We start from the raw sequence: 14,309 nt of genomic DNA, 5'->3' as shown, positions 1-14,309 counted from the left end.
ATAGATATTAATAAATAAATTTTAACTGTAAATTTAAATTTTATTTTTAATTATAAAAAAATATGTTGAAAAACCTTACAAAATCTTAATAAATTTTTTAAAAATTTTAAATTAATGCAGCGATTGATTTCATAATTAATAATATAGTATTATTATAATGTATTTACTTATAAAATTCCACAATATACTAAAATAAATAAAATAAAAATATATATTATGTTAAGAAAATATCAGTTTTATAGTATAACTAAATAAAATTTTAAAATGTATTGTATTCAGTCTGTAAAAATTAGAAAAAATGAGAGATTCTCAATTTTTTTATTTCATACTATGAATTTATTTTACCAAATTCAAAAATATATTAATATTTAATAACAAATAATAATAAAGTAAAATATATAAAACTAATCATTATATATTAATAATATCGAATAAGAAACATAACCGATAACATTATAGATTTACACAATATATAACACTAAAATGTAAATATCTTTTAAAGTTTTGCGATGGTATCCGTTATATATTTATAAAATGAAAATCTATCCATACAGATGTGCGGGTGAAAATCTAGTTGATTTTATGCCAAAACACAAAATCTATTAAATTTTGTTTTTCTCTGTCCTCTCTCTTTCTTCATGTTTCTTGTCTCTTTTTTCACAATCTTCTTTGGCTCTTTCTTTTTCTTAAATGTAAGTTTCAAATGTTTTTAAATTTTATTTTAAAGAAGAAAATAATGAACGATTCTAATACAAATCATAACTGAATCGAAATTATTATATAGGGTGTAACTGGTGACAAATAAAAGGAACATATGGAATGATAGGAATCACTATTTATGGAATTTTGTGGAATGGAATCAGTATTCCATTTGTTCATGAACATTTTTGATTTGGAATGATTTTTCAAATGATAGTTAAAATTTTATTTGGAATAATATGGAATGATGTGGAATTGAATGGAATACCCTTTCCATTTTTCTTTTGTAAATGGTGAACAATTTTTGGAATGCATAGGAATTAAGCATTCCGGAAGTTTTTATTCCAAAAACATACATTCCAGTTGCAGCCATAATGTTCAAGGTTAAAACATCTCATAGTCGGTTACTTCATGTGTTACACGTTTGTCTTTACCAAATAGGTGTCATATTTGTAAAACCTAATCCTAGATTAATGCTAATCGTAAACAATAAATCAATTTTTACTTTTTATCAGGGTTTTCTATTTTCTTTTTGATTTTATTTCCTTTTTTGGAAGGGTTTATAAAAGGGCTTTTCGTCTGTGAAACGAATTATCTTCTTCTTGCATATCTTGACTGTTTCTTTCTCTTTAGGTCAAAGCATAACCCTAAATTTTCTGAAATTTCCTCTCTCTCTCTCTCTCTCTCCCTCTCCTAATGCTGAAGCCCTACACTTCCCACCACATGCCTCTGGCTATTAGGGTTGGGTCTACCCCAGCTAATAGGAGTTTACTCCTCCTCAAGGCATGGAGTCAGCAAACCCGATGGAACCGGAGTTCCCATGATTTGGCTCGTCGAGCTTTCTTCTCGACACTAACTAATTCAAAGCCTACCGTGTCATGTTCAGCGATAGTCTCTTCTAAACCTTGCCTAGACGATTGTCTAACGGTTTGTAGAAATTCTCTTCAGAGTTTATAGTGAATGGCCAAAGCTAGAAACTCTTATAACATTACTTTGAACCTTTCTGTTGTTTAAATTGAAGGTTATAGCAGTGCCATTCCGAGACGGACCTCTTATTCCTGGTTTTTACATGCCACTCTGTGTAAAGGATCCTAAAGTACTTGCAGCTTTACAAGAGAGCAAAAGCGGAGAAACTCCTTATGCAGGGGCTTTCCTTTTGAAGGATGACAAAGACCCTTCAACTGGTTCGTCTGTGATTCACCAAGTTGGCACACTTGCTCAGGTTACATACCGCTCCTTAGCACTGTGTTTTTTTTCCTTGTCTCTATTTAGAAATATTTTTAACAATTTGCCAATTTTTCCAGATTTTAAGTATCCAAGGTGAGCAAGTCATCGTCATTGGTCGAGAACGACTTCAAATAACTGAGATGGTAAGTAATGGAGAAACATTCTTCAACGTTACCTTAAAAGTTCATTAAAAAAGTAAGGGTTTGTCTTTTATACAGGTGGGTAAAGACCCTCTAACTGTCAAAACTCATCATCTAAAGGTGCGTTTCGTTATTTCAAAGTCTTTCCTTTCATTATACAAAACATCTACAATCTTTTTCATATGTGCCATTGTGTGTTCTTTGTTTGCAGGATAAGCCATATGACAAGGACGATGAGGTCATCAGGTCAACATACTTTGAGGTTATTTCAATGCTTAGGGATGTTGTAAAGACAACATCACACTGGAGGGAGCAAGTTCAAAACTATGCACAGGCATGTTCTCTCCATATTATGTTGGAAAATATCATCCGATAAACTAACTGCAATCGCACAATAAAGTACACTAATGCCGAAGTATCTTAGTAGATTTCCTTTGAATTCTATAGGATAATATAGGTAACTCCAACTATCGAAAGTTGGCCGAGTTTTTACTACAAAAAAGAAGAAGAAAGTTAACCGATTCTGGAGCTGGGATCTTTGAGGCTGTTGACTTCAATTATCAAAAGTTAGCCGATTTTGGAGCCGGGATCTCTGACGCTAAAAAACATAAAATTCAGGAGGTTCTTGAAGAATTAGATGTAAAGAGTTTACCTATTACTTTTTTATGCTTAAATTACTTCAAACAGTATGGTATTCCATTTTTAGTAAGCTTCTCATATTGGTTTCAGGTTCATAAGCGTCTGAACTTGACTCTGGAATTGGTTAAAAAGCAAGTGGAGATGAACAAAATTCAATTGTTTCATGCCTCCCTTTTCCCGGTGACTCATGCTACTGGTTTTTTTTTTTTGTAGATGATATGTTTTTATAGAGAATGAATCCTCATCTCTTTACATTCTTATTTTAGGAATCCACAGCAGAAGCTGATGAAGACGAAAAGGTTTTTAGCTCGTCAAGATTTTTTTTGTAAACGATTATGATTTATATAGAATGAATTACTCATATTTTTTCATTCGTATATAGGAATCCACATCAGACACTGATGATGAAGACGAAAAGGTTTTAATCTCCCCATAAATTTTACATTTATGATGTTATTGTATATCAGTGGCTAATGAATATTAAATGTCCCAATGCAGGAGTCTGGTTCTGCTAAAATAAACTAAACTTTCTGGTTAGTTAACTACTATATTGTAAAGAGAATGAAGCTTACAAATTCTGTTCTTTTTCTGCAGCCACGTTTAAGAAAAGGATTGAACCTATTAAGGAGAAAATTCCGAAACATGTACTAAAAGTCATAGAAGAACAGTTTGCGAAAATTGATAGGATAATACGCAATTACGGTAGCACCGATGATATATTTACCTACGTTGATTGGTTGACTGCGTTGCCTTGGGGAAAATGCAGGTTTGACATTTTGCTTCATACGTTCATAGTTTATTAGAGCATCAGCATTGTCGAGTCTCTTATACAATAAAAATAAAAATAGAGAAAAAATGATTTGAAAATTTCTTTTACAAGAGAGAATACTACTTCTCTAAAGACAGTTTTACAAGTGTTAAATTTTCAATGGTTATTATTATTTAAATATTAAAATTTTGTGTGAGAAACTCAATCAAACATAAGGATTTTATACAACACTCTCTCTCTTTGCAGTGATGATAATTTTGATGTCCTACGGGCAGAAAAGATTCTTGACGAGGATCACTACGGATTACGTGATGTAAAAGAAAGAATACTGGAGTTTATTGCTGTCGGAACACTTACGGGCAATCCACAAGGTCGTGTCTTTGCCTTTTCTGGTTCACTCTCTCTTTTGATATAAATTGTGAAACTGAACTGTTTTTTTTTTTGTGTGTCAAACAGGAAAGATCATTTGTCTCTCTGGCCCTCCTGGGGTAGGAAAAACAAGTATTGCTCGTTCTGTCGCACGTGCTCTTGATCGCAAGTTTTTTCGGCTAGCTGTTGGAGGACTATCTGATAGTTCCCACATCAAGGTATACTATTGTATGATTAAAACTGTTGGAGAAAAGACCTAAATAGGAAATTTCTGACTAAGTAATAAAATAAAAGATTTGGGCCAATTCACTTAGATTACATAATTTCTTTTAAAGTTTTAGATGTGACTTTTCTCCAACAAAAACACTAGAAAAGTGAAATTAATATTTTATAACATGTCATCATCTAAAATGTGTTCACTTATAGGGGGACCGTGGAGTATATATTGGTGCCACGCCCGGAAAGATGGTGCAGTGTCTAAAGGAAGTGGGAACAGAGAATCCTCTTGTTCTGCTCGATGAGATTGACAAGGTAGTTAAACTAGGACTTGAATTGGATTTTTCGAACGTATTAACTTTTGATATTATTTACAACAATTGTCAATTGGTTCTTTGGCAGCTTGGAAAGAAACGTAGTAGAGATCCAGAGGGTGCGTTGTTGGAGCTTCTGGATCCACAGCAAAATTCACATTTTCTAGATTACTTTCTTGATGTTACTATCGACTTGTCAAAGGTAATTTTCTTTTTCTTATTCACCATTATTTTTACTTTCATTTTCAAGTTTCTAATCAAATTTTTGTTGTTGTAGGTTTTGTTTGTATGCACAGCAAATGTTACAGATATGATTCCGGGTCCTTTGCTAGATAGAATGGAGGTTATTACACTGGCAGGGTACACTACCGATGAAAAAATGCATATTGCTAGAGACTATTTGGTGAAAATTGTCAGCGGAAAATGTGGCATTAAGCCTGAGCAGGTTGATGTCAGCGACACGGCTCTTCTTTCCTTGATAGAAAACTACTGCAGAGAAGCAGGAGTTCGAAATCTTCAAAAGCAGATCGAGAAGATTTTTCGTAAGGTAAAGCTCACAAAAATATTACCAAACTTTTTAACTTGTGTGCCAAGTAATAGGAAATTACATTAAATACTCTAAAACATTTTTAACTTGGGAGCCAAGCAATCTGAAATTATTTTGGTTTGTTAACAGATTGCTCTTAAACTTGTACGCCAACGAGCCCCCGCTAAGACCGATTTAGAGTCCTCCGCAGAAGGATCCATGGAGCAGAGCACAGCGGTAGCTGAAAAGTTTATGATTAATGAATCAAACCTTGCAGATTATGTAGGCAAACCGGTTTTCCGAGGAGAGAAGATCTATGAGCAGACGCCTGTCGGGGTTGTAATGGGTCTAGCTTGGACATCCATGGGCGGTTCAACATTGTACATCGAGACAACCTTTGTAGAAGAAGGGGAAGGCAAAGGTGGTCTTCATATAACGGGTCACCTTGGGAGTGTGATGAAAGAAAGCGCAGAGATAGCTCATACAGTTGCCAGAAGAATAATGTTTGATAAAGATCCCAATAACCTCTTCTTTGCGAATTCTAAGCTTCATTTACATGTTCCTGAAGGAGCCACACCAAAAGACGGTCCTAGCGCAGGATGCACAATGATCACTTCCTTGCTCTCACTTGCCATGAAGAAGCCTGTAAGAAAGGATCTGGCAATGACCGGAGAAGTCACTCTGACCGGTAGGATTCTTCCAATTGGCGGCGTAAGTAAACAACCAACACACTAGGATTACTATTATTATTATTATTTTTAGCTACCAGTTTCTATAAAGTGAATTTTAATACACTAAAAATCTATCTTCTTCAGCTTAAGGAGAAGACTATGGCTGCAAGGAGGAGCCAAGTGAAGGAGATAATATTCCCGGAGGCTAACCGAATAGATTTTGAGCATCTTGAAGAAAGCTTTAAAGAAGGGCTCGATGTTCATTTCGTCGATGAATATGAGCAGATCTTTGAGCTAGCCTTTGGCTATGAACAATAGAAGTCAGTTCCACAAGTCACTTTTACTTGGGATGAACTCGTTTTTTTTACTATATACTATTGATATGTAATTTATAGGGTGATCTTCTAACGTTTCTTGATTTATCTTACCATTATTATGTATGTATTTCTTACAACAGGATGAACTATATAAGAGCCAATTCAATTAGCTACCTCTTTCACTGCACTATTCAAGTTACTTCTTAGTCTGTTTTTTTTTTAATGTAGTTCTCATATTCTTGTAATTGCAGTTTTACATGTGCTAATTGTGCTGTGATTTAGGATTATTATGCAACCGTAATTTATGATTTTCATGCGGCTCTTTGCATGTAAATGGAAAGAAGCGTGCACTAACGAATCTATGATTGAAGAAAGATTCTAAAACAACATTGAACAAATCTCCAAGAACACACAATTGGAGAAGAACTCAGAAACTAGATGAAGAAGATGACCTAACAACCCTCGATAAAATTTAACACAGAACTGATAAAATTTATTAATTTATCTTGTCTATTACTTTATTGAATATTAATTATATATTTTATACTGTAATAAGATTCACAAATAACAAACAGTATAAGAAATGGCTTATTGGCATGTATAGAGATAACTAAATTTGCTTCATTAACCGAAGAAATTTTCAAATTTGAGAAGGCCAAATAGTAAATACATGAAACAAGAGCTTCAGAAGTAGTATATGAACAAGATAAGATGAGCTACAATAACTAAATATCTACACTTTCTCTTATAATGTTGTTTTCTTACTTTTAAATCAGGCCTCTCAAGTTTATTTTTGTCTAAAACTTTTTTTATTACCAAAGACAATAACGGAAAAGTTGATAGAATACATTGCATCGAAAAAAACAAAACAAGCTTTTGAAAAAAACATCTAAACCATTAGAAAATATGATCTTGCATATACGACTTCAAGAGAAATCAATGATGATATGTCCACAAGAAATTAGGTTGGATTATGCCAATACATTAGTACCATAATGGTCTTGTTCCACACTTTGTAACAATTGAAGTGATTTCCCGCGTTACAACGTGTTATAGTCACTTTTCTTATAAATTAAATTTCTCTAATAAACATATGTATTTTTCTTTGGTTAAAATATGTGCCGCCGCTTCAGTGAAGTTTTTTCTAAACCCCATTAAAAAATCTCTAATAACCATAACAACGAAGTCGGAGTAAAACAAATATATCTCTGATAACAAAGACCGGAAGAAAATGAAAATATTTCTGGAAATTTTGAGAAACCATAATGTCAGAATACAAAGAGAGAGAAAAACTAATAGATATCGCAGTGTCGATGTTACGAAATCCACCCGGCACAAGAAATGGAAAATAATTTTGTATCATTTTTTTCTTTCTTTAATACGCTTTTCTGTTTTCCTTTTAAATTTTGTTTCCATTCTTTTTTGGAAGTGTTTATGAAAGGGATTGTTTGCCTGAGACACACATTAGCCTTCTTCTTACGCTCTTAACTGCTTCGTCCGGTTTATCTGTTTGTGAAGCAACTAAAGCTATATAGGGTTCTTTAATTATACTAATTTGCTGATCCTGTGATTAAATCATACTTTTATTTGATTATTATTTGGAAGGGTTTTAACTTTTGACAACATTAGTCTTCTTCCTTGCTTCTTAAGGCAAAGCGTAACCCTAAAGTTCCCAAGTTTTCTACTCACTATCTTCCTCTATCCTCATGCTGAAGCTCTTCACATCCCATCACGTGACTAGCCGGTTAAGGAATCGGAGTTCCCACAAATTGGCTCGTCGAGCTTTCTTAACGACACTAACCGATTCCAAGCCTACCGACACTGTCTCTGCTAAACCATGCATCGACGATTGTCAAACGGTTAGCAGAAATTCTCTGAAAAGCTAGAAACTTCTATAACGTCACTGTTGGGTACAACTCTTTTCATTAAGCTTTGTGTTGGTTCACTTGCAGGTTGTAGCATTGCCGTTGCTACGCAAGCCTCTTATTCCTGGTTTTTACATGCCACTCTATGTCAAGGATCCTAAAGTACTTGCAGCTCTACAAGAGAGCAAAAGTGGACAAGCTCCATATGCAGGGGCTTTCCTTTTGAAGGATGACAAATACGCTTCAACTGCTTCATCTTATTATGGCTTTGAAACAGTGAATATCCTAGATAAGTTGAAAGGCAAAGAGTTGCTTAAAAAAATTTACCAAGTTGGCACACTTGCTCAGGTTACATACCATACGTTAGCACTGTATTTTTTTTTCCTTGTCTCTACTTGAAATACTTTTAACCATTTGCCAAATTTGTTTTCCAGATTTTAAGTATCCAAGGTAAGCAAGTCATCCTTGTTGGTCGCAAACGACTTCAAATAACAGAGATGGTAAGTTAATGGAGAAGCATTCTTCAACTTTATTCTTTTAGAAGTTCATTAAAAGTAACCATGCGCTTTGTCTTTTACACAGGTGAATAGAAATCCTCTAACTGTCAAAGCTCAACATATAAAGGTGTGTTTCTGTTTTCAATTCTTTCCTTTTGTTATACAAAAAATCTATAATCCATTTCATATATATGTGCCTCTGTGTTCTTTATTTGCAGGATAAGCCATATGATAAGGACGATGAGGTCATCAAGGCAACATACATTGAGGTTATTTCTATGCTTAGGGATGTCTTAGAGACAACATCACTCTTCAGGAATCGAGTTCAGACCTATACACAGGCATGTTTACTCCATATTTGGTACTGCTTGCTGAGCACAAATGATATATATCAAAAAATAGCACCCGATAAACTAACTGCAAACACAGTAAAAGTAGACAGTAATAATGCAGGATCGTATCCAGTATCTTAGTTGATTTCCTTTGAATTTTATAGGTTATAGGTGACTCCAACTATCGAAAGTTAGCCGAGTTTTTATTACAAAAAAGAAGAAGAAATTTTACCGGCCTTAGAGCTGGGATCTTTGATGCTACTGACTTCAATTACCAAAAGTTAGCCGATTTTGGAGCCGGGATCTGTGGCGCTAACAAACATAAAATTCAGGAGGTTCTTGAAGAATTGGATGTAAGTAGTTTAACGGTTTCTTTTTTTATGCTGAAATTACCTCAAAAAGAATGATATTCCATTTTTATTTTATTTTTAAAAGGATGATATTCCATTTTTAGTAAGCTTCTCATATTGGTTTCTTTCGATCCAGATTCATAAGCGTCTGGACTTGGTTAAAAAACTAGTGGAAATTAGCAAAATTCGAGTGTTTCATGCCTCCATTTTCCCGGTGACTCATGCTGCTGTTGAAGACAAAAAGGTTTTCAGCTCATCAAGATTTTCTTTTTGCAAACAATATATGTTTTATATTAGGGGTGGGCAAAAAACCCAAACCGAACCGAACCAAACCAACCAAACCGAAGTTAAACCGAACCAAACCAAACCGTGCTCTTTATGTAACCCAATTGGTTCATGTTTTACTCAACCCGAACGGTTTGGTTTGGTTTGGGTTTAAACCGAACCAAACCGAACCAAACCAATAATCCTATATATATATATATAGTAAAAATATATATGATATATATATATGTATTAACATATTGCAAATTTTAGTTAAAGTTTCGTTTTTCATTTTTTCATAACTTCCATATCTTTAAAAAAAAATTATAAATACGATTCAAATAATACTATTATATATAAAATCATGTAGCATAAGTTTTTATATTCTCACTCTATCGTTTATGAGTTGATTATTTTTAATAAAAGTATAAAACTGATGCCTTCATATTTTATAACCAACCCGAACTACACCGAACCAAACTAGACCATAATAATGTAAACCGAACTAAATCTAAACCAAACCGAACTGAACCGAACCGAATTAAACCCAAACCGAACCCAAACCAAAGCTACTTTGGTTTTAATTGGTTTGAGTTTTATAAAACCCAAATTACCCAAACCAAACCGAACCTAAACCGAACCCGAAACTAAACCGAAATGCCCACCCCTATTTTATATAGAATAAATCCTCATCTCCTTTCATTCGTATTTTAGGAATCCACAGGAAAGACTTTTGAAGACAAAAAGGTTTTCAGCTCTCCACACAAAATTTACAATTATGTTTGGTGTATTATGTTTCGTATTATTGGTTGATATTTAAGTGTCTCAATGCAGGAGGAATATGGTTCTGCTGAATACGTCAAACAAAACCGACTTTCTGGTTAGTCTACTACTGTAGGAGTATTTTCTATAGTTTGAGTACCGAGAGTTATGCATCGATGAGTGTAAAGTGATTGAAGCTTATAAATTATGTTCTTTCTCTGCAGACACGTTTAGGAAAAGGATTGAACCTATTAAAGAGAAAATTCCGAAACATGTCCTAGAAGTCATAGAAGAAGAGCTTGCGAACCTTGATAGGAAAGAATACGGTTTTGGTAGCACCGATAGTATCTATAGCTACCTTGATTGGTTGACTGCGTTGCCTTGGGGAAACTGCAGGTTTGCTATTTGGCTTCATATGTTCATGGTTTTTTTAACAGAATGTAATATAAAAACGGTATGAAATTTTCCCAAAAAGAAAAAGGTTTGAATTGTCAATGAACATACTACTTCTCTAGAGACATTTTTACAAGTGTTAAATTGTCAATGGTTATTATAATTTAAATATTAAAAATTTCTGTGAGAAACTCAATCAACCAGATGCTCTTATATAACAGTCTCTCTTTGCAGTGATGAGAACTTTGATGTCCTACGGGCAGAAAAGATTCTTGACGAGGATCACTACGGATTACATGTTGTAAAAGAAAGAATACTAGAGTTTATTGCTGTTGCAAATCTTACAGGCAATCCAGAGGGTAGTGTCTCTGCCCTTCTGGTTAACTTCTGTCTTTATAAAAATTGTGAAACTGAACTGTTTTTTTTTTTGTGTGTCAAAAAGGGAAGATCATTTGTCTCTCTGGCCCTCCTGGGGTAGGAAAAACTAGCGTTGCTCGTTCTGTCGCACGTGCTCTTGGCCGCAAGTTCTTTCGGCTCGCTGTTGGAGGACTATCTGATAGTTCCGAGATCAAGGTATACATACTACTGCATGACATAAACAGTTGGAGAAAAATATTTCACATAGCAAACAGTTGTCTTTTCTCCAACAAAAAAAACAGTTGGAGAAAAATATTTCACATAGCAAACTTGTCTTTTCTCCAACAACAAAAAAAAAACACTAGAGAACTGACATATTTTATAACATAAGTCATCATCTAAAATGTGTTCACTTATAGGGGGACCGTAGAGTATATATTGGTGCCACGCCCGGAAAGATGGTGCAGTGTCTAAAGGAAGTGGGAACAGAGAATCCTCTTGTTCTGCTCGATGAGATTGATAAGGTAATTAAGCTAGGATGAGTTGTTAGTCTTTTTGAATTGAATTTGTCTTTAGAGATTATTTGCAACGATTGTCACTTGGTTCACTGGCAGCTTGGAAACAGTAGTAGAGATCCAGAGGGTGCGTTGTTGGAGCTTCTTGACCCAGAGCAAAATGCACATTTTCTAGATTACTTTCTTGATGTTCCTATCGACTTATCAAAGGTACTCTCTCTTTTTCTTATTCACCTTTTTTTGAACTTTCATCCTAATCAATTTTTTTTGGTTGTAGGTTTTGTTTGTATGCACAGCAAACAATATAGATAGGCTTCCAGGTCCTCTACTAGACAGGATGGAGGTTATAGAACTCGCAGGGTACACTGCCGATGAGAAAATGCATATTGCTAGAGACTATTTGGTGAAAATTGTACAAAGAAAATGTGGCATGAAGCCTGAACAAGTTGACGTGAGCGACGCGGCTCTTCTTTCCTTGATAGAAAACTACTGCAGAGAAGCAGGAGTTCGAAATCTCCAGAAGCAGATTGAAAAGATTTTTCGTAAGGTAAGGTCACTAAATATAGTACAAACTTCTTAACTTGGATGCCAAGCAATCTAAAATTACACTATATACTCCGAGCTTTTTTAACTTGGATGCTAAGCAATCTGAAATTATTTTGGTTTACTAACAGATTGCTCTTAAACTTGTACGCCAACAAGCATCCGCCAAAGCGGCTATGGTCGATTTAGAGTCCTCGGAAACCGCTGCAGAAGGATCCATTGAGTTAACAAATGAATATGATAAGCCCAGGATTGAGCTTATCTGAATAGAACAGAAAGGGAGGGAGAAATGACGAAGAGCAAAGGGAGAAGAGAAGAGATAGAGGTAGAAGTTGGGGATTTACCCAGTTTGATATTGTGATCGTAATCGATACCTTTCTCAGATATGTTTTCGAGTACATATAGTTGTGTAAAAGGCCTAGATAGTAATTAAATAAATAAAGTAAACGAAGCCCAATTGTTGGCCCATCTTCATCAGTCCGGTTCGTATCAATACTCCCTTCCTGAAGATCCAACTTGTCCTCAAGTTGTATGAACTGCTGTTGCCTTCTTGTATCTTCAACTTGTGATTGCCTCTGGTCAGCTTCATGATGATAGCAATCTCTAACTTTTGACCCTTTAAAACAGCTTCCTCCCCAACTATGTCTTCCGGATGTCCTTGTACCTTCTTTCTGTTCATTCCATTGCCATTAAAATTAGACACAGAGACAAGACCAATGTTCTGGCTGAGACCACGTTTCCTTGACACAGAAACCATTGTACCTAGCCCACCCTTGTCGTGATTCATTTCTGGTGGTCTTGGTGATTGAAACCAATCATAGACAAAGAACACCACCTTCTCTCTTGGATCAGAATTGATAAACTTGATAAACAAGTAGCGTCCATCTGTGTCATTTTCAGGTGCATCTTCGTCCAGTACCACTGCTGTCATAGTGTGATCAAGGAGCCACCTCATCTGCTTGTTGTGCTTCCCATAATCTAATAATGACTCAGAGTAAGCTCTCGTATCAGAAGTAGAGAGTACGATGTGCCCTTCATTCCGCATCGTTCCAATTCTAGCACCATTGTCTCTCCTGCCTTGCTCCACCCACTGAACCATTCTAAGCCTCTTTTCAAGCTTTACTACTAGAGCATCACCCTTGCCATGGTTAGAATCAGCACCTTCCGCTTTCATGTGATGGACCTTTCTCGTAAGCAACTCCAACTCTGAGTTAGCAGAACACTTTTTCATACTCTGTTCCATCTCAAGCAAGCAACATTTTATATTGAAAACGAATTCCTGAATCTTCTCAATGCTAACCCCACCAGGATCCCATTCATAACCAATCATAGGTTCAGATCCTTCATCTCTCTGCAGACGTAAATACAACGGCATCACAGCAGCATCAAAGATCACCTTCCTCATTTGCCTCCATAAACCTGCAGCTCTTCCTGACTTTTCTTTACTTAAACCTTCAAAGCGACCATCCATTATTTTCTCACCACAGAGCCTGAGCTTTCTCCCCGGTAGAAGAACAGTCTTGTCCTCAAGGCTGAAGGATACAAAAGCTGATCCCATGATCTTAACCCCATCACTTGAATTTGTCTTTTGACTCGCTAGGGATCTCTTAAGACCAAGAACATCCACACGCTTGACCTCGATGTACAACTCATTTCCTCTGTGCCTTTCTTTGTATTGACCCTTGCTATCTATGACCGAAGCGTCCACTCTTTCACACAGCTCTGAAGTTTCAGCGTTCCCCAAGCTAAAATTGATATCGCCATTTTGTTGTGATGTTAGCCTCAGCCACTGAACTTGACCTTGTTTAATGTTATCATTTAACATCACCGCAGGGCCTGGTTCCCATTGAAATCTTTGCAACAATCTGGTGGATCGTATCTCTTCTGCACCATCTGATTCTTTGCTTAACTGTCTCAGTGCCTTAACGGGAATGTTCAGATTAATCAACTCCTTCTTTCTAGTCTTGTGATAAGACCAATTTACTGAGAGCTTTTTCTGGAGCACAACACGTCTTGTGTAAAGAGCTTTCCGGTGACGTCTTCCTTTGAACCGAACCTTGTGAAATCTTCGTTGCTCCTTCTGTTGTTGACCCTCAGAGAGTTCAACTCGGATCTTATCGTTGCTCGTTACCTCTGGTTCTGACTCCAGTACTGTTTCATCCTTCACAGACTCCATCGCAGCATCAGGATCATCATGTTCTAGCGCTGTAACATCCTCAGCGAAGATACTTTGATCTCCTATCCTCGTATCTACATGACCATCTATATCCGTAGGCTCATGGGAAGTAAACTCATACCAGAAGAGATGAGTCTCTGGCCTCACTCCTGTGTCGATGATCTGCCTTTTAACCACACAAATCTTCATACAGTCTTTTGGATCTCTAAAACTTGGAGAGACTAGGAACATCCCCAAGCTCTTACAAGCTTGCGCAAGCTTCACCTGAGCTGTTCTCTTCTTCTGATGGTATTGTTTCTTCATTCCCACACACCTCCTCTGAAACGTACGATCTAACAAACCCTTTGAATCAAGAGTTCTTCTAGGTG

The 14,309-nt window shown here is 35.8% G+C and overlaps 2 protein-coding genes across 2 annotated transcripts; both read left to right on the top strand.

Annotated features, from left to right (window-relative positions):
• Positions 1-320: 320 nt before the first annotated feature.
• On the top strand, positions 321-12,233 carry LOC103871676 (lon protease homolog 4, chloroplastic/mitochondrial-like). The gene is made up of 17 exons (XM_033274197.1): positions 321-1,626; positions 1,721-1,921; positions 2,004-2,069; positions 2,145-2,186; positions 2,278-2,382; positions 2,610-2,705; positions 2,796-2,885; positions 2,972-3,004; positions 3,204-3,210; positions 3,300-3,471; positions 3,721-3,845; positions 3,931-4,061; positions 4,270-4,374; positions 4,462-4,575; positions 4,651-4,920; positions 5,050-5,610; positions 5,715-12,233. Exons 1-17 carry the CDS (start codon positions 1,396-1,398, stop codon positions 5,886-5,888), a joined length of 2,523 nt encoding a protein of 840 aa, XP_033130088.1. The 5' UTR covers positions 321-1,395; the 3' UTR covers positions 5,889-12,233.
• LOC103871675 (lon protease homolog 4, chloroplastic/mitochondrial-like) lies at positions 7,594-12,031 on the top strand. The gene is made up of 15 exons (XM_033272819.1): positions 7,594-7,746; positions 7,840-8,100; positions 8,187-8,252; positions 8,335-8,376; positions 8,468-8,590; positions 8,746-8,934; positions 9,068-9,175; positions 10,030-10,075; positions 10,182-10,353; positions 10,585-10,709; positions 10,793-10,923; positions 11,127-11,231; positions 11,322-11,432; positions 11,500-11,769; positions 11,897-12,031. The coding sequence occupies exons 1-15, from the start codon at positions 7,594-7,596 to the stop codon at positions 12,029-12,031; spliced, it is 2,037 nt and encodes a 678-aa protein (XP_033128710.1).
• Positions 12,234-14,309: the final 2,076 nt, after the last annotated feature.

The sequence above is a fragment of the Brassica rapa genome, chromosome A06, assembly GCF_000309985.2.
Source record: "Brassica rapa cultivar Chiifu-401-42 chromosome A06, CAAS_Brap_v3.01, whole genome shotgun sequence".
NCBI classification, from domain to species: domain Eukaryota; kingdom Viridiplantae; phylum Streptophyta; class Magnoliopsida; order Brassicales; family Brassicaceae; genus Brassica; species Brassica rapa.
The sequence above is the reverse complement of the archived record's forward strand: the minus strand, read 5'-3'. Positions and strand labels throughout refer to the sequence as shown.